The sequence below is a fragment of the Notamacropus eugenii genome, chromosome 3 (genome assembly GCF_028372415.1).
Source record: "Notamacropus eugenii isolate mMacEug1 chromosome 3, mMacEug1.pri_v2, whole genome shotgun sequence".
Lineage (NCBI taxonomy): Eukaryota > Metazoa > Chordata > Mammalia > Diprotodontia > Macropodidae > Notamacropus > Notamacropus eugenii.
In genome coordinates, this window is record NC_092874.1 from 466,869,284 (window position 1) to 466,887,798 (window position 18,515).

Below are 18,515 nucleotides of genomic sequence, written 5' to 3' on the forward strand. Positions count from 1 at the left end.
ACACTGAGCAAAAGGCATATTCCTTTCTATTCCCATTCAATTTTCTCCAGAGGTCTATCATATCTAACTTTTCTAAAATTCTATTCACCTTAATTTCTTTCTTGTTTATTTTTTGATTGGATTTATCTAGTTCTAAGAGGAGAAAAGTAAAGTCCCCCCCTAGTATAGTTTTATTTCCTCTTGTAGCTCATTTCTCTTTTTCTTAAGAGCTGCTTGAGGTGTCTGTTGGTCTCTCTTAACTTGCTGGCAATAAATGATTGCAATAAATTGTTTCAATAGTTGGTATTCATATGGTGCTTTGAGGTTGGTAAAGCATTTTACATGTGCAAATTAATTTCATCCTCACAACAACCCTTCTAGGTAGTTGCTATTATTATTCCCATTTTACAGATGAGGAAATAGGCACAAAGATGTTAAGGGACTTGACCATGGTCACACAACTAGTGAGTATTTGATGCAAGATTTGAACTCAGGTCTTCCTAACTTCAAGTGTGGCTCTACCCGCTTATTCACTGAGCTGACTTAGTTTGGTTAGTAAGGCCCCACTTTCTTCCTTGTTCAAAGCCTTGACAGTGAATTCAAGTATCTTACTTTTGTTTCTGTAAATGTTCTTCTGAGAGGAAGTTGTAAGTATGGCAGCCAAGAGATGTACTAGCTGTGAATATCTGTAGGCTCTCCATTCTCAGAGACCACAGAAAGAAAAGTTCAATCCAACCCGATCAATATTCATGTGTGCCTGGATACAATTAATAATAAGAACGATGGGCTGTGATTGTGGTTTGTCCTTTGTTTCTAGAAGAGGACCAGTCCCTGCCCTCAAGGAGACAGATTACAATCTAAAGAGAAGAGACAACAGACCAAAGAACACAGACAGAGGAGTGGGGGGTATGAGGACGTCTTGTTCTCTGGAGTTGAAATCAAGCAGGACAGCAGAGGCTGGGTGGAGTGAGCCAAGAGTACAGTTTCTGCCCTATATGGAGGAAGGCACTAGAAGTAGCTGGGTACTCCAACCTCCAGCCCTCAGGTCAGAGAGAAGAGACTGAGGTGTTAGTCAAGACTTAAGTTAGCAACATGGTAAGAGCTTATCCTGGGGGTGGCCCAGGCAGGAACATAGATGCCAAATGGAGAGTCAAGAGATAGGTGGTGGCTCTGGCCCAGTCCTTGTTAGGTACTATGTAAAGCCTGTGACATCCTGGTCAGGCTGTACCTGTGTTCTGGGAATGCTACATGTTCAGCTGTGTGAGGCCTGAAATGCTGAGACTGTGGGTGGTAAGATGTAATTCTATCCTTCTGGAAGTCAGCCAAAGCTAACACTTGTTTGAACAGAGTCCTTTCAAAGTCCCTGTTTTGGTCAGAATGGATACTGGCTAGAAGCCCATTCACTGAGAAATGCTTTCCCTACAATACTTTAGCAACCATGAAAGACTTCTGGTTCCCAGTTGGATAGGCCTTACTCTTTGAAATGGATAGCCACCAACAGAAGGTAGCTTATGTCTTTCCTATCTACCTCCAGAGACAGAAAGTCAGTGTAGACAAAGACTAAAGGCTAAAGACTGACTAGTGTTTCTATTTCCTATGAACCAGGCACAAGCTGGCAATACTTTTCTGCAAACAACGAGTCGTATTTCTGACTTCCTATCAAGGCCTAAAGCCATTTGTGGCCAGTCAAATCTGTTCCTTACTGGCTGTAGGGTCCTTTCTTGACTGGTATGTTCAAAAACATCACACAAAACTTTCAAGTGGGATGTGATCTGAGTAGTGCCAATTGCATCATGGTACCCTGTCTGGTACAGTACTCTGTTGCACACTGCCAATTTCTGTCATTGTCTCAACAGCAGGGTACCTTCAGGGGACTGGAATCGGAGTCCTTTAGTGTTATTTCCTTGCTTCCTGGTTTGTATCACTTTTCACAGTTCCTCATCAGCCATCTGGTTTCACCACTCCTATAGACAATAGAAGTAGAGAAGGGTGGTTCAGTCAAACAAGGCTCACCTCTCTGGTGGGATTGCCAAACTCTCTTCTGTAATACTATATGCTTGTAGCCCAGCTCGCGAGGGATACTACAAAGATGGCTTTTCCTCCTTGTTTAACTGGTTCATGTGGTCTTTGAGACCCTTCTCTGGCAGGTCATATATGCAGAGCTCATGCACAAGCAGCATTTAATTCAGCACTTGTCAAAATATGTCAGTGGACTGGTCAATTGCTTTTGTAATTACGCTCTATGTGCTGAATCTGTGATCTGCTCAGTGACTCGTACTCAAAAGTCAAGAACTCTAACTTGTAGAATGGATGAAAAATCTTACTGTCTCCCAGCCCTCTGACTAGTTTCTGGTGATCATCGTTTGCTTGGTGCAAGGCTGCTCTCAAGCCTTCCAAGATGGAACCTGTACATAGGACAAAAGGCTTGTTTTTTGTCTGCATTGGCCAGTAGTGGTGGCACGTATTAGGCAGCTGACTGAGTCTGTGAAAGTCTGTTCACATCAGTCTATCCACTGGTCTTCAAAAAGCTTTGTAACTTTTAGGATGAATTGGCTTTTTTTTTGGCCCTGCTACCACTGGTTTTCTTCAATCATGTAAACATTAGTTAGGTCATTTGGTCGTTTAGCAAGAGAAGCATAGTTCTTAGCAAATCTGTGATAATAACCAAATTCAAGAAACATACTTAAATCTCAATGCTTCTGTAGATGTGGCCAAATCAGGCAGCTTCTGTCTCACTCACACCTTGTTAAGATATGAAATAACCCACACACTTCATAATGCTTCTGAAAAGCTGGCATTTATCCATTTTCTTCTAGCTCAGAGGTCTCAAAGTGGGCAATACTGCCCCCTGGGGGCCCTGGAACAATGGGAGGGAGTAGCCTAGGGTATAATTAAGGGATATTGAACAAAAATAAAGGGGCAGGGGAAGCATAAGAAAAGAAGATAAAATTTTGAAAGTTGTTTGTACATGTTTCCTCTGTAGTATAACAGGGTAGTGATTATATTTATTTTCCAAATAAACACACAAAATGCAAGTTATAATCAATCAGTGGTCAAGTCCTGATCAGGTCTTAACAATCAAGTGTTGGCAAGTGAGTGTGTCACACATTGTCGGGAAGTCCAGCACACGTCAGCAGGAATATCTGCAGGTAATGCCTTTTTACAATACACTATACTGTTACATGACAAAATACTGCATCATCAAAATTTCAATACAGGAAAAAAAACATAAAAATAATAAATTATTAAATTTAAGATGCATCATTTCAAAAAAAATTATATCCTATATTTTATTATATCTTATATCCTATATTTTTTTGAAATGATGCAAACATCAAAAACAAACAAACAAACAAACTCGTTAAAAGGTAAAAGAAAGTAGATTTCCAGGGTGGCATCGAGTAATTTTCTTTTTTTTTGAAAAGTTAGTGGTAGGACAAACAAGTTGGGGAACTTCTGCCCTAGTTGATCCAATACTTTTTCCAGTGTTTCCTCATGTTCTTCTAGAGTCTCCCCAAAGACAATACTGTCAACAAAAAGGACCTCCTCTGACCCTAACAGCTGTGCATTTTACCCTGATTTCTCTCCTGCATTCCAACCGCCTGTCAGACATCTTCACCTGGGAATTGTTTAGGCTTCTTGAAAACAGAACCCACCATCTTCACCACTTAGCTCACATCTCCTCCAAACTTCATATTCCAGAAGTTGAAAAGACTTAAATCCAGGACAATCCTGAAGGGGAAGAGGAAAAATAATGTGTGGCCTGAGCTGAGGAGTATGACCAGAAAGAGGGAAAGGGCAGTTTAACTTAGCCTGACCTTAGTGAATGGCAGACTCTTGTGTGGGTGGACGAATGGTCAGTCTTCCTTGGTAAACACTGGCTCCTTCAACATGCCCCATAACAACTAAGTCACGATTAAGATACAAACAGTGCCCTAAGAGTTAAAAAAAAATAAGGTTGCTTTTCTAGTACTTTGTGAAGCCCCTAGTTTATTCTGTAACCTGAAGGCACCCTAAAGTCCTTTTCCCAATTATCTTGAACCTGTACCAAAAGAATTGCTTTTGTCTCCCTTATTCTGTGTTCCTTGGGTCCTTTAATTTTTAACCCATATCCTCCTGCCCTGTCCTTAAATCCTTAAACCATAAAACTTCCCCCTTACCCATAAAATTTCCCCCATCTTCCTTACTCATCTTCCTGTCATCCATCTTCCTCATTATGTCCCTAATCTTCAACCCCCATAAAAATCTCTAAAACTACATCATCATTCTGAAATCTCTTCATAAGCATAACTTGAGGCCTGAATATTGAGACTTTACTTAGCCATCTTGCTAAGGAGCCCCGTGATGCTCTTTTCTTCTTTTTTTAATTTTTTAAAATTTTTCTTTTTTAATTATTTTACTTGTTTTCAGTGTTCTACAATCACTTCCATATATCTTAGATTTTTTCCCTTCCCTCTCCACTCCCTCCCCAAGACAGCATGCAATCTCATATAGGTTCTACACATACATTCCTATTAAATACATTTTCACCTTAGTCATGTTGCATAGAAGAATTAAAATGAAGGGGAGAAACCATAAAACAAAATATAACATAATACAAAAGAAAAAGGTTGGCTTCATTCTGTGATCCAATTCCATAGTTCTTTCTCTGGATGTTGAAGGCATTTTGCCTCAAGAACCCACTGGGAATTTTTTTAGGTCCTTCCATTGTTATGAAGGACTAAGTCTACCAGAAAAATTCCTCGCACACTGTGGTTGTTGCTGTGTACAATGATCTCCTGGTTCTGCTCCTTTCACTCAGCATCAGTTCATAAAAGTCTTTCCAGGCCTCTCTGAAGTCTTCCTGTTCATCATTTCTTACAGCACAATAGTATTCCATTACATTCATGTACCACAACTTGTTCAGCCATTCCTCAATTGATGGGCATCCTCTTGATTCCCAGTTTTTGCTCACCACAAAGAGAGTGGCTATAGATATTTTTGTACATGTAGGACCCTTTCCCATTTTTATGATCTCTTTGGGATACAGTCCTAGAAGCAATATTGCTGGGTCAAAGGGTATGCACATTTTTGTAGCCCTTTGGGCACAGTTTCAAATTGCTCTCCAGAATGGTTGGATGCGCTCGCAGCTCCACCAACAATGAATTAGTGTTCCAACTCTCCCACATATTCTCCAACATTTATCATCTTCCTGTTTTGCCATGTTAGTCAATCTGATAGATGTAATGTGGTACCTCAGTGTTGTTCTGATTTGCACTATGATGCTTTTTTCAAGTTAAAATAAAAAGTTCCTATTGGCTATAAGTGAAGGTCTAAGTGAATTCTTTCACACCTGAACCTGCTCTACCAACTCCAAACCTCCTCAATCCCTCCTTGTTAGGTGTCTGAGTAACCAAAGGCTTCGACCGAGGCTACTGCCCTAATTTGCTTCAGCCTTGGTGGCATGTTAGAGAAGAGTAAGGAGGAGAAAATGTGACTAATAAAGAGAAAAAGACATTGGGGGGCATTTGGTCCCCTAATTCAACCATCCATGACTATATAGGCATTAATAATTCTGCTCAAAGGCCCCAAGTGGATCCCTACTGATTCAAGGATAAAAATACCAATAGTTAATCTTGATTTATAAAACCCTTCAGAGCCTGGCTTCCACTACCTGTCCAGACTGACTTGTATTCCTTCCTTTCCCCTACTCTCTGCTCCAGTCAAGGAGGCACTATTCCATCTTCCATTTCCCTTCAAACCTTCCCTTCTTACCTGAGCTTCATACAATCTCTGGCTTCTTCTTGGTTCAGAGACCATCTCCTACAGGAAGTCTTTCCTGATTCTGCCAGTTGCCAGTACTTTCTCCCCCCAGAAGTTATCTTGTGTTTACCTATATGCTACTTTCTTCTTCCCACCCCAAGAGGAAGAAAAAGGAATAAGCATTTATATAAATTGGATGCCCTGCTAAGCACTTTTAAGAAATATCTCATTTAATCCTCACAACAATCCTGTGACGTAGGTGCTATTATTATTCCCATTTTACAGGTAAGGAAACTGAGGTTAAGTGACTTGCCTAGGGTCATATAGCTAATAAATGTCCAAGGTCAGATTTGAACTTGGGCCCTCCTGACTCTAGTCCCAGCCCCTCTATTCAGTCTCATATTAATTCTTGGAGGCTGGGATTGTTTTGGTTTTTTCCAGTGCTTAGTACACAGTAAGCATTTAATGAAACTGAATTGCCTAAATAAATAAATTGAATTGCCAAACCAGCAAGCCAATAAATAGTGTCTATGATAATAGTGTTCTAAGTGCTGAGGACACAAATAACAAAAAGAATGTTAGTGCCTGTGCTCTGGGAGCTTAAAATCTAAAGGAGGTAACACCCAAAAGACTGCAGGAAAGCCGGTAGAACACAGAAAGAAAGGGAGAGACACCAAAGGGTACCAGGGGCTGGGGCATCTTGTTCGTGGACTTGAAACCTGGCAGGGCAGCAGATACAGGTAGAGAGAACCGCCTTATTGAAGGGTCCCTTTCCATAGGTCATAGCATGTGAAGGTTAGTACTGTTTGGAAGGTTTAGAGTCACCCTGATAACTGTCTTCAGGTGTGGTGTCTGAAGTACTGATGCATTTCCTAGGAACTCGTCTTGCTTTATCTGTCCCCAGAAGGAAGATCTGGGGTGAAAGTCATCAAGTGCTGTCTAAGGGTGTAAGAGGCTGTGGATTCCGCTGTACCGTCAAGGATGTTGCCAGGAAAGTCCTTGCTCAATGGATCACGGATTCAAAGCTGGGAAAAGTCCCAGAAGCCACCTGCTCCAATCCTCTCATTATACTTTTGAGGAAACTGAGGCTCAGATGTGTTATGTAACTTGTTTGAAGCTGTGCAGGTAATAAAGGTGTTAGAGCTGGTAGCTGTACCCAGGCCCTCGATGTTCTTTCCACCCATCCACACTGGCCAGCTTCCGTGGGGGGGCTTCGAGACTCAGCTCAAACACCATCTTCTTCAGGAAGCTTTTCTCTGCCCTCCCAGCTATTTTGCATACAGGGCATCCCAAAAGCCTTGGTGCAAATTTTAAGCTTTTGAAAAAACCTTGACTAAGTTGTAAACAGCTATTTGCAAGTTGTCTTCCTTGTTAAAATGTGAGCTCGTGGGTGTAGAGCATCGTTTCAAAGAAACCTGAGAAGACTTACAGGAACTGATGCAAAACGAAGTGATCAGAACCAGGGAAACCACACGATAACAACAGCACCACAGTAGAATTCAACGGTGAAAGATTTAGGAATTATCGAAATGACCACTCACAATTCCAGAGCACTGCCTCATAATGAGAAAGATTACGCATCTGCACCGAAAGGCATCGGTCTCAGGGGACAAAGTTTGTTGTGTTTTTTAACCTGGCTAATGTGATCATTAGTTTTGCCTGACACGCATCTATCTGTAACTTGTGTTATGTTTTTCTTGCTTTCCCAGTGGGCTGGAGAGAAAAATTAGAAACTGAAAATAAAACAAAATGGAATTTTTAAAAAGTTACATGCCTGTAGATGGACTCTCTCCAAGCTACTCGATGGAGATGGGCGGGTCTCCTAGGTGATACTTAGTATCCTAGCCGGCCTCCAGGGCTGATATTTACAAAGCCGACCTCTCAGCTGAAATTTACAAAGCTGACATTTACAATCAAGTGGAGCTCAAGAGCTGATATTTACAACCAAGTATGAGCCCCTTCGCCTCCCACAACACACACTGGGCCAGGCGGACTGCCTGGACAATTAGCCGTTATCTAGCAGGGGAATCAAAGAACGGAGGGTCAGAGACTTCAAAGGAGCTTTGCGGACCGAAAGGCTCTCCAGGAAGGAGAACTGAGCGTCAGGGCTAAAAGGAGCCTGGGATTTCAACCCACGCTCGGTCGCAGGCAAAGGGCACGGCGTGCCCTCTGAGTGTGCGCCCCGACGCTATCAATAAAGTTTATTTTAATCGAAATCAGGTGGCGCCTCCGGCGGAAAGGGACACACGCGAGCTCCAATCCCAGGCTGTCTGGCTTTGGGGTCCCGCCCTTGCCCCGCCTCCCAGAGCGGGAAGGAGGGAAGCACGCGCACACCGCGCCCTCCCATTGGACGGTGTCGAGGTCAGGGGAGGGGCCGACCCGTCCCCTCGCTATGGCTCGCCGTTGTCATTAGACCGAGCCTCCGTCACCGGTAGAGGACACGGGCAAGATGGCGACGGGGCTAGTGCGAAGAGGGCTCACCGGCTGCGGCCAGCAGGTAGGCGCGACCCCGAAGAGAAGACACCCCTCCCACGCCGGCCCCGGCCCCTCCACCCCACTGACTTTCGTTCTCTCTCCCTGCCCGCCAGGTGTCCCGGTTGCTGCGGAGGCGCTTCCACCGCTCGGCGCCCGCGGCGCTGCAGGTACGGGGTAGGGCGGCAGGGGCCGCGGGGCGAGGGGGGGGGGGGGGGGGCGGAGAGGAGGGAGGCCGGGGCTGCGCCTGCGTATTAGACTCCTGCGTGGGGGTGGGGCGCCGTCTACTGGGCTGCAGTCCCGGACCTCTGCCCGACTGGGGGCGGGGCCGCCCGTGGAGGAGTGTAAGCCCGTTGAGGGCAGGCGTGTTTGCCTCCCGAGACGGCTAAGGATCCCTTCGTGCCCCGAGGTGCTTAATAAATGCTCCTTCCTTTCTCTCCACCCCCAAGGGGCCCCCCCAGAGTTAGCATCGCCCCCCGCAAGCGGCTCGAGCCTGTAGAAAATTGGAGAGTGTTGAAAACTAGCGAACACATATAGAAAGCCAGAAAACGTAACCCCAGGGTCCCCAGGCTTCCCTCTTGCACCCCCCTTTCCCCAAGGGAGCCTCAGCTTTACGAGGAAAGGCAGACCCCCGGTCACAGCCGTCCCCCATCGCCCACTTTTCTGGGCTAACTTGGCCATGGCCCTTTTCCAAATCCCCCTCCCCTGTTTCCGGTTCTTTAATCATATGTTCCACCAAAATAGGTTCTAATCAGTTTAATTTAATTAAAAGCAAACATTCTGCCCCGGATTCCCAGGGAAGGAGCCGGATAGGCCCGGGATGGACGACTTTGTCCCCACGCTCTGGCTGTAGCTTGGATTGTGTCTGCAGGGGGATGCGACCTTGGCTTGGCTTAGGGGCGGTTTGGGGTCGTTCCTGCGGTGACCTTGGCTCTCTGGGTTGGCCCACTCCCATTCTCCCGGACCGTCCTGGACTGGCAGGGGAGCCCTGGGAGGGGCCTGGGCCGCTTCGGACCGAGCGCCCTCCCGATGCCACAGGTGACCGTTCGAGATGCTTTGAATCAGGCCATGGACGAAGAGCTGGAACGGGACGAGAAGGTCTTCCTGCTCGGAGAGGAGGTTGCCCAGTACGATGGCGCCTACAAGGTAATGACCAAGGATTCGGGGTGCCCCCGGCGGGCCTGGCCGCCCCGCGGTAACCGGCTCTGCCTTCGTGTTCACTGCAGGTCAGCAGAGGCCTGTGGAAGAAGTACGGAGACAAGAGAATTATCGACACCCCCATATCCGAGGTAGGGCGCCCGCGGGACAGACCGTGGGGAGGCGGGAGTGTGGCTGGCCGAGGCCTGCCCTCCACACCGAGCTTTTGCTTTTCAGATGGGCTTTGCCGGGATTGCCGTAGGGGCAGCCATGGTAAGTAAGGCACATGGGTCATTTTCGGCTTGATCTTAAATTGTTTTAACGTAATGCAACAATGGTAGTTGATACTTTTTTCCTTTTCGTTAAGCTACTTAGTTATGTTGGGTTTTTTCCTAATTTAACAGGCAGGATTGAGGCCAATTTGTGAATTTATGACCTTCAATTTCTCTATGCAAGCAATCGACCAGGTTATAAACTCAGCTGCCAAGACTTACTATATGTCAGGTGGGCTTCAGTCGGTGCCCATTGTCTTCAGGGGACCGAATGGTGCTTCCGCTGGGGTGGCTGCCCAGCATTCCCAGTGTTTTGCAGCTTGGTATGGGCACTGTCCTGGATTAAAAGTGGTCAGTCCTTGGAGTGCAGAGGATTCAAAAGGCCTTATGAAATCAGCAATCCGGGATGACAATCCCGGTGAGTCCTTTTTTCCTTCTGATTTACAGAGAATCTTCCGTAGAATTTTATAGTTGGGGAAAACCTTAGAAATGAGAGTAAAACATGCCCATTTTAAAGGAACTGAACCTTTAGCTAGTTTTAATCAGATGACTTGAAGAGAGAAACTAGTTTTGTTTTTAAATCTTGATTTCTTCCTGTTTGAATGTGAATAATATCCTGACGTTCAGAGAAAACGTGTGTTTGCCCCTGTCCTGGCTTGTGATCCATAGCATCTCTGGATTTCTGACATGCTTTAATTTTAATAAGCAGAAGAGCCGGATTAGCTAAGATGAATGTAATATAGACAAGCCATTATTAAGCTTAGCTGTCTTTTAAAACTACAGCAGTTGAGATTTCCTCATATAAAACACAGCTTTTTTAAGGGAACTCTTCTAGAGGTTAATGTCATTGATTTATATTTAATCTACATGAGTAGTTAGTCATCCTTAACACTCCCCGATACTTGTTTAAAAAATAGCCTGAAACAGACTTGAAATCCCTCTGATCTTTTTGGACTTCACATTGACTTAGAAAACCTCAAATTAACATTCTGTGGGCTATATTTTTTATCTATTTTGTTAATTTCCCATACACATTTTATTTGAGCTCTGGCAGGGCTCCAGAGTTTTGCTGTCCCCCATGAGCTGGGCACTTCCCGCTTTCCCCCCTCCCTTGTGGCATCCTTCAGTTCTCCTAGGGAGGCGTTGGCCATGGGGTGGGGAGGAGAGGAGGCCCAGATGACTCCTGTCCCCACTCCTTCCTGGGCTGGAATTGTAGCTTTCATTCTCATCTAGGAGCAATCCTATTTGTTTCCTAGTTGTGGTGCTGGAAAACGAACTGATGTACGGAGTTCCTTTTGAATTAACCGAGGAAGCTCAGTCAAAAGATTTCCTGATTCCCATTGGAAAAGCTAAAGTAGAACGGGAAGGTAAAGAACTGTCACACACTCCCTCCCAAACCCCACCCCACCCCACCCCCATGTAGATAAGAAAAGTGGAGTAATCATTTATTTGGGTAATTTCCTTGAATTTTCAGTAATCTGAGGCTAAGTGGTACAGTGGAGAGAGCCCCCTGGACATCCTCCCCTAGGTACTTCTTAGCTGTGTGATCCTGGACAAGTCACTTAACCACTGCCTGCCTCAGTTTCCTCAACTGTAGAATAAGAATTACAGTAGCACCTACATTCCTGGGTTGTTGTGAGGATCAAATGGAAAAATATTTGTAAAACACTGTTATATTAGTTACTATTTCTTGAACTAGTCAGCTTTTTTAATGCTTGAGATTAGCAGATTTGAAAGAACTTTTATTCTAGGAATATTCTGTTTTCAGGAAGCACTAGACTTAACTTTCAGATATTAAAACAAGCAAAGTGGTGAGATGTAAGTAACCTTGTTCTTATCCATTGCTGCTTGATTTTAGGAACGCACATTACATTGGTTTCCCACTCACGACCTGTTGGCCATTGTTTGGAAGCAGCTGCTATTCTGTCTAAAGAGGGAGTGGAATGTGAGGTAGGTTAATATCTTGGGGTTTTTTTTGTTTGTTTAATTTATGTTATAACATGTCACAGTCATTTCCAGATGTCTCTTCCCTTACCTTTCCTTACCCAGAAAGCCATCTTTTGTAACAAAGATGTTAAAAGAGGGGGGAATAAAGGTATTTTAACAAAAATGATCGGTATTTTCACCTTGTGTAATACTGTGTGCAGGCTCCCCGTGCAGTGAGAGGAGGGCTGTGCACGGTCACTGTCAGGACGCAGCCAGCATTGGGCCTCCACGTCTGTTATACTTGTGGTCATTGTGTGGACAGTTCTGATTGGCCAGGATTGAGTATCTCAATTGACTGTATTTGTTATTTGCTACAGCAAATATCCACTTCTTATTAAGTGCTGAAGCATTCTTGGGATCTTGGTTTGGTTTTTAAAGACTGAGCAGACTGAGGCTTGGTGTTAAGGTTTGTAGTCCAACACAGAATGGGCACTGTGACACACCCACTGCCCAGCATGGTTCAGATCCTCAGGGAGTGAAGGGACTCCTGAAGTCATTCCATCAAACTTCTCTCAGCAGAAAACCCTTCTGACACTGATGTGATTGGAAACTGCAAAAGGCTGCCTTTAATTACAGGGGATCCTTTCTGAAACTGCCTCCCATTTCTTCTAGCCTGATACCTCTTGTCCATGACAGTAGTTGGCTTCCCTCCTGGTCATCTTTTCTACATTTTCCACCTCTAGCTCCTCTCAACCCTGGATGACCTGGTTTCCTCCTCCCTCCCATGATTCATATGTCCAAGTTCTATCCTAGCCGGTCCTAGTTCCCACAAAGATGTTCCCTGCAAGGATACCTGGGTGTGTCCTTCCTATTCTCTTGGGCTCAGAGGGAGAGGCCCCCTACTGAGTGGAGGCTGGCCAGCTTCCCAGGAACAGGTCCCACTGGCCCCAATAATCACCAGGAACCCTCTTATTCCCAGGCCTCTGGGGAAATGGGTCATTTGTCCTCACTTCTTTCTTTCTCCTGATCCTCTCCTACTCTCAGCATCCTCACTCACGCTGCCCAGATGATCCGTGTGGCCTGCTGATTCCATCTGCCTTCCCTATCATAGTGATCTCACAGCCTCTGGCCTGTCCCCCTCATTTTGAAGAGGAGGTGTGTCACAGGCCTTCATCTGGGCATATCCCACTGACGCAGCCTGGGGCCTGGGGTCTTCAGGTGCCCTTCGTGCTCAGGTTTCTATTTAAGGAACATAAATTAATGGTGTCCTGGGGTGCAGTGGAATTGCCATGAGGTTGCTCCCAGTCTCCTTACCTGTAAAGTTGGCATAATACTCTCAGAATCCATCTTGGAGAAGCATGTAGATGAAATGAGAATGTGTTCAGGGTTTGACCAATGGCAGAATGCTCCTGAAGAGTCCATTACTATTTATTTCTGGACTTGAACATGGAGAGGCAGCTGCTGGGTCAGGGACGGAGTCAGTTTTGCTTTTGCACTTTGCCTCTTAGATACAATGTGAGCAAATTAAGCATTTACTAATACAATAAAGTAGCATCATGAAGAACCCAAGCAAGGACATTGTATTTGTGTTCTAAAGACTCCCCCAGGACAACTTGACAAGAAAAAAACATCTTGTTTTAGGTGATCAACCTGCGTACCATTAGACCGATGGACATTGAGACCATTGAGTTCAGTGTGATGAAGACCAATCACCTCGTGACTGTTGAAGGGGGCTGGCCCCAGTTTGGGGTGGGAGCTGAGATTTGTGCAAGGATCATGGAAGGTATGTCAGAGACCCTAGCCCCATGGAACCCGTGCTGGGTGTGTTGTCTTCTTCCCTGCTTAGCAGCCATCCAGGCTCACCATGGATGGTGGTAGCAGCTCTCTCCCACCCCAGGTGATCTTGTTCATAGTGTATATCCTCATTGTCCTCCCACTCCCCAAGCAAGAAAATGGAAACTTTTTGGAAAAAGGGTTTTGTATCCCTCCCACAGGGTCCTGCACACAGTAGGCATCTAATAAACAGTTGCTGAATTTAGATGCCTCTCAGGAAGTAGGATCCAGTTAAGACTGGGGAGAACTGCCAGATACTTCAAGCTTCCAGTTAGGCAGAAAAATGAAGTGGCAGAACCTCTGTTCTGTGACTTCTCTGAACTACCATTTGATCTGTTTGCTCTATCTGTCAGGCTTTCACATGTCTGCTCTTTGTTTCAGGTCCCGCGTTTAACTTCCTCGATGCTCCTGCCGTCCGAGTCACAGGGGCTGATGTTCCCATGCCTTATGCAAAGATTCTAGAAGAAAACTGTATCCCTCAAGTCAAGGACATCATCTTTGCAGCCAAGAAAACACTCAATATCTAATTTGCACTTGACATTGAAGTCCCTGGGATTTCTTGCGTGTAATTATTGCTTCGGAGGCTAGGATGCCTTGTTGGTTCACACCCATAATTGTACTGGTCTGGAGCCACAAGGCCTCTGGGTACCATTTTGTGGAGGGAAGGCATCAAAGCCCTTGGGTTAGGACCATCTCAGTTGTGAGACCTTCCACCTTTTTGTGTCTGTTACAGTTAAGCTATTTCTGCTCCAAAGAAAACTAATCAATAGAATGTTTCTGCCTCCATCACCAACATTATGATGCATCGGAGGCATTGGCCTGGGGTCGGCCTGATACTTATCTGTACAAAGGGAAAGTGTGATCTGACTCAGTTGAGTTCTGTTTTGATAAGGAATAAATGCCTTTTGGTTCCAGTCATTTGGTGAAGTTCTTGTGATTATTCTTTCTCAAAGGCAGCCAAAAGCTGCCTGTTTTCCTTTGGGTTTACTGGCTAGATTTCTTGCTGAAACACCAAGCCTTTTGGAGCTCATAGGTTGGACCACAGGTTCCCACCCTCCTAGCACAGAGTGAATGTAAATAACCCTGAAGGTCTTCCCCTCCCAGTTTGCTTTTTGTTTTTTTTTATTGAAAGGAACCATCCCTTGAGTACTTAAAAGAGATTTATTCATTGAATGGGTGTATCTCACTCAAAGTGAGAATCTGATAAGACCTTAGCCTAAATGGGCCAGTGTCTCCCATTGCATCCTGGGCCATCTCTAGGTCGGGATGAATATCTGGCTGCTGGACCCAGATGGCTCAGGAGGAGAAAGTGAGGCTGCTGCCCTTGCACAGCCCTCCCTCACTCAAATCAAAGTCAACTGCAAGTCATGTCATCATCTTGATGTCATGGTCTTCTTCGAGAATGAAGGACAAACACAAGAACAATTCTCCCAAATTACTGTATGGTGAGAATTTCCTTTGTTTTGGGAGATGAAGAAATAAGCATCAGGCCTGTGTGGAGTTCAGGAAGGAGACAGCCAGTGTTTCCCAGAATTGTGCAAATTACTTAAAGGGATCCCTCCCTCACGTCAAATACAAGTGATTCACCGGGCCTACATTTCTACAAGGGCAAGGCGAACTTACTTCACTCTTCATGGCGAGACCTCACAGTCTCTTTACATCCAGATTCCCAACAAACAGAACGAATCAGAGTTACCTAAGATAAAATGAATCCCACTTTATGAAGGAAGGCCACGCTGGAACCTCCGAGGCCACCTCTGGTGGCTCTTAAATCCCAGGATCCTACTTCTAGGGGAAAAGAGAAGGTAATGGAGTTTGGGTTACAAAGTGGGCAGCATCTTAGGCAAACAAATTGGTTTCTAAAATGCTTCCCCTGCTCCTGACTCTTTGTCTACCATCTTGGCAGAAGCAAGGCAATGTTAGTGTTTTTGACATTGTGTTAGAAATCTAAATACCTCCATCTCCAGAATTGTCGTTCCCAGAAATTCCTAAAACAAGCATGTATATTGAAGTATATTTAAATGTGAAAAAGAAAGATCTTGCTTATGGTAGGAGTTAGCTTTTATTAATAAATGACAAGAAAATAGGACATGAAAAAGGAGAACTAAAATTTAGAAAAAAATACTGTACAAATCTCTTCACCTTTACTAAATGGTGTCTCCAAGAATCTTCAAGGTATAGTGTCTTCAAATACCTAGTTCATGTATGTAGACAAGTTCTCTTGACATGGTTTATTATTTTAATAAAAAATACAACTGAATATATATCACAGGTTACATGAAACTATACACAATGACATTCTCTCTGCATAGTTACAAACACTGATGTATACTTGAATTCAAAAATGGATTATCTATAATCCTTTAAAGTGCAATTTGTTTAAAGGTTTAAGCAAATCTTAAAATAAAGGATCTTCTCAAATCAATAACATTAAGAATACGTAAGATGTATTTATGTTCAGTTTTTCCAAGATGGTCATTTCTGAAAGATGTTCAATTTATTTGTGTTGTAAGGAATCCTCCTTTGTCTTCAACCAATTCGGTGTAAAATGTCAGAAGCATTCCGTCTGATGAATCCTGTTAATATTCTCTCATCCCTTTTCCAAAAGATTCTAATTAGAAGGTGGCAGTTTGGGGCCTGGAGGGGCTATCTGACTTACAAATCTTCAGACTTACAAAGTGTCTCTGTTAAAACTCAGAAGACGACCACCATTTTGCAAGTTATTTTCAGGCCACTCAAAAGTTATCTTCTAAACTCAGCCATGGCTGTGCTTTGGGCCAAGTGCTCTTATGGAAACAGCAGAGATGAAGCTGATTCAGCACAAATGGAAGGCATCTCTGAGAGCTTGGAAAGTACTTTGGGACAGACAGTATTCACTGCTCCTCGCTTTCCCTGTTGCTCTTTCTGGGGGAAGGTGGGACCACAACATAGAATGCACTTGCTGCCATGATCTGAGAACTGTCACTGTTGCCCTGCTTTCTGATTCAGTTGGTAGAAAGAACTCTTGATAAAGATGCCCAGAGACAAAAGCGAGTTTGCCATTCACACTCCAACTCCCTTGCCGCATCACTGCCCTCTTGAAGAGACCTTTTGGTGGTCATCTCCACAGTGCCACCCTCCTGGCTCATCAGTCATTCAATGTGGAAATGTGGGAATGTGCAGGGGGGGTGTCAAAGGGAAAAACCTTAAAGATGGCAGCCAAATGTAAACAGTCAACTTCAGTAGATCCTTGGGGCACTGTGATCACAGGTTTCGGCTTTCTTCAAAGTACCTTTTTGAAAATTTTGAATGGAGCTGAGTAAGGCTCCTCGGCTGGTACCGTTCACAGATGCAGATGGAAAGATTAATGGTGTTGGTGTATCCATGGTGGAAGGCAGAGGCCCTGGGGGAGGGGGAGGTGCAGGTGGTGGTGGTAAAGCCGACACACCTGAGGAGGTAAAGAAATGACAGTCAAACACAGCATAGGCAGGTCAATGCTGAGCTCACACTGACATGAATGGTCAGGCTGCAACCTCTCCCCAGGATGATGTATTACAGCCAACATGGTGAATGTGATGGAAGGGTGGTAGGGAGAGAGCTGGTCTGAGAGGAAGATCCAGGTTCTAGGCCTGCCTATGCCCCATAATGGTTGGCTGTGTGACCCTGTTCACATCATCCAACCTCATGCCTCTGGGTGACTCTCCAGGACTCTGGATGGATCTGCCTGCACTGGCACGAAGGGTTCCACAGCACTGATCCAATCCCAAATCTGATGAATATGCACACACACCCACTCGCACCTAGGTAATCCACAGGATCACAGATCACAGCTCCAGAGCCAGAAGGGCCTTCAGAGGGGATCTAGTCCAACCTTGTTATTCTACGAGGAAATGGAAGTTCAGGAGGGCTAAAGGAACATGTGAGTCAGTCAATGCCAAGACTGAACAGCACCCAATGTGTGAGTGAACCACTGTGAGAAACCAATGTGAGTTTGCTGTTGCCCTAAAGTGTCACATTCTCCCCCTTTTACAACTTCCAAAGCCTCTGCTAAACAGAATCCAGTCTACAGAAGCCATTTCTGTGCTCTGGAGGTGGTCTCTGAAGGATGTGAACGTGGCACACACAATGCACGGGGCACAGAATTCAGCCTTAGGCACTTACTAGCTGTGTGATCCTGGGCAAGCCTGTCTACCTTAGCTTCCTCACATGTAAAATGGGGATGATAATGTTTTTACACCTTAGAGCACTGGCACATCAATATTAGCTATTAGGACTTTTAGAACTAGCATTTTTATACTTGACTTCAGTGCAAGGTTTGTAGCAGGTGACAATCAGTGTCTAAAAAGGTACCTTGACAGCTCTGTTGGGGGACGGGCGAGCCATGCAGTACACCTGTCGCATCATTGACATAGGGAGCTTCCAGCACCGCACAGCTCCTCTACTGATAGGCAACTTTCCTGTGACTCCTAAAATGCCCAACCTGCCCCATAACACAAAGCATCAAACCACTCAGTATTCTCAGCAGTTAAACCAGACCCATAGGAACACTCTCAGGGATATCATGCTCCATTTTGTCGTTCTGGAGGAAAGGGGACTGGTTTTTGCTTTGTTAAACATTATTTTTCTATGATCAAGCATGCATTTTTTTCCTCCCTCAAAAGAACTGAAACACTTGTAAGATGTCTCCATAATAAAGTAACATAACAGCCTGGTTGTGAACTGTTCCTCTAGCCAGAAGCACCAAGCATGAGCCAGCTGAACAGTGCTTCTCCCTCCTCAGGGGAGGCTCACTGGCATTTTGGATGGGGGGGCCCCCTTTGGGTCACTGGAGGACCTGATCTTAAAACCAAATAGTGGAGAAATGAGAGGATTCTAGGGTCATGTTAAACAAGGGTACTGAGGGCTCCCATTACAAACTAGGCATCTTTTCCCACTCCGAACAAAATCAGACAAATACAGAAAAATCCTCCAGATTCAGTAGTATTGTGGGACAGGCTGTCCTTGGTGTGCACACACACATGTAACATACACAGACATGCCCATAATGCCAGCATGAACCTGGGAGGGCACAGAAGGAAGAAAGGGAGGAATTATTCCCATTTCTGCCAGATTGCAAATGAGACCTAATAACGCACAACTAAAGGCGTGACTGTGGAATGCAGACAGAGGAGGACC

At 44.9% G+C, this 18,515-nt stretch overlaps 2 protein-coding genes and 1 long non-coding RNA gene across 6 annotated transcripts in view; 1 reads left to right on the forward strand and 2 right to left on the reverse strand.

The window, feature by feature from the left end:
• Positions 1-879: 879 nt before the first annotated feature.
• Positions 880-7,807, reverse strand: LOC140497647 (uncharacterized). 2 transcript variants are annotated; one of them, XR_011964802.1, is made up of 4 exons: positions 7,496-7,778; positions 3,798-3,914; positions 3,554-3,711; positions 880-1,943 (listed from the first exon to the last, which is right to left on the reverse strand). It is a non-coding gene; the product is annotated as an uncharacterized lncRNA (long non-coding RNA). The 2 variants fall into 2 exon arrangements; XR_011964801.1 differs by lacking the exon at positions 880-1,943 and having other exon boundaries at positions 2,941-3,711; positions 7,496-7,807.
• Positions 7,770-14,279, forward strand: PDHB (pyruvate dehydrogenase E1 subunit beta). 2 transcript variants are annotated; one of them, XM_072598820.1, is made up of 10 exons: positions 7,770-8,218; positions 8,310-8,363; positions 9,232-9,339; positions 9,420-9,482; positions 9,568-9,603; positions 9,735-10,020; positions 10,859-10,969; positions 11,461-11,552; positions 13,170-13,311; positions 13,743-14,279. In XM_072598820.1, the coding sequence occupies exons 1-10, from the start codon at positions 8,171-8,173 to the stop codon at positions 13,886-13,888; spliced, it is 1,086 nt and encodes a 361-aa protein (XP_072454921.1). In that variant the 5' UTR covers positions 7,770-8,170; the 3' UTR covers positions 13,889-14,279. The 2 variants fall into 2 exon arrangements, with proteins under 2 accessions (XP_072454921.1, XP_072454922.1); XM_072598821.1 differs by lacking the exons at positions 7,770-8,218; positions 8,310-8,363 and adding an exon at positions 8,481-8,602 and having other exon boundaries at positions 9,065-9,339.
• A 1,125-nt stretch (positions 14,280-15,404) lies between these two features.
• The window catches only part of PXK (PX domain containing serine/threonine kinase like), a 91,730-nt gene continuing 88,619 nt past the window's right edge, over positions 15,405-18,515 (reverse strand). For both annotated transcript variants that reach the window (XM_072598819.1, XM_072598817.1), the window contains exon 18: positions 15,405-16,788. In XM_072598819.1, the coding sequence (XP_072454920.1) occupies positions 16,580-16,788 (209 nt within the window). In that variant the 3' untranslated portion in view covers positions 15,405-16,579. The remainder of the gene's footprint in view (positions 16,789-18,515) is intronic.

Coding starts and splice junctions, on each gene's coding strand:
- PDHB (XM_072598820.1), top strand. CDS start 8,171: ATGGCGACGGGGCTAGTGCGAAGAGGGCTCACCGGCTGCGGCCAGCAG. Junction 9,483..9,567: donor TCGACACCCCCATATCCGAG/GTAGGGCGCCCG, acceptor TTTGCTTTTCAG/ATGGGCTTTGCCGGGATTGC. Junction 11,553..13,169: donor AAGAGGGAGTGGAATGTGAG/GTAGGTTAATAT, acceptor ATCTTGTTTTAG/GTGATCAACCTGCGTACCAT.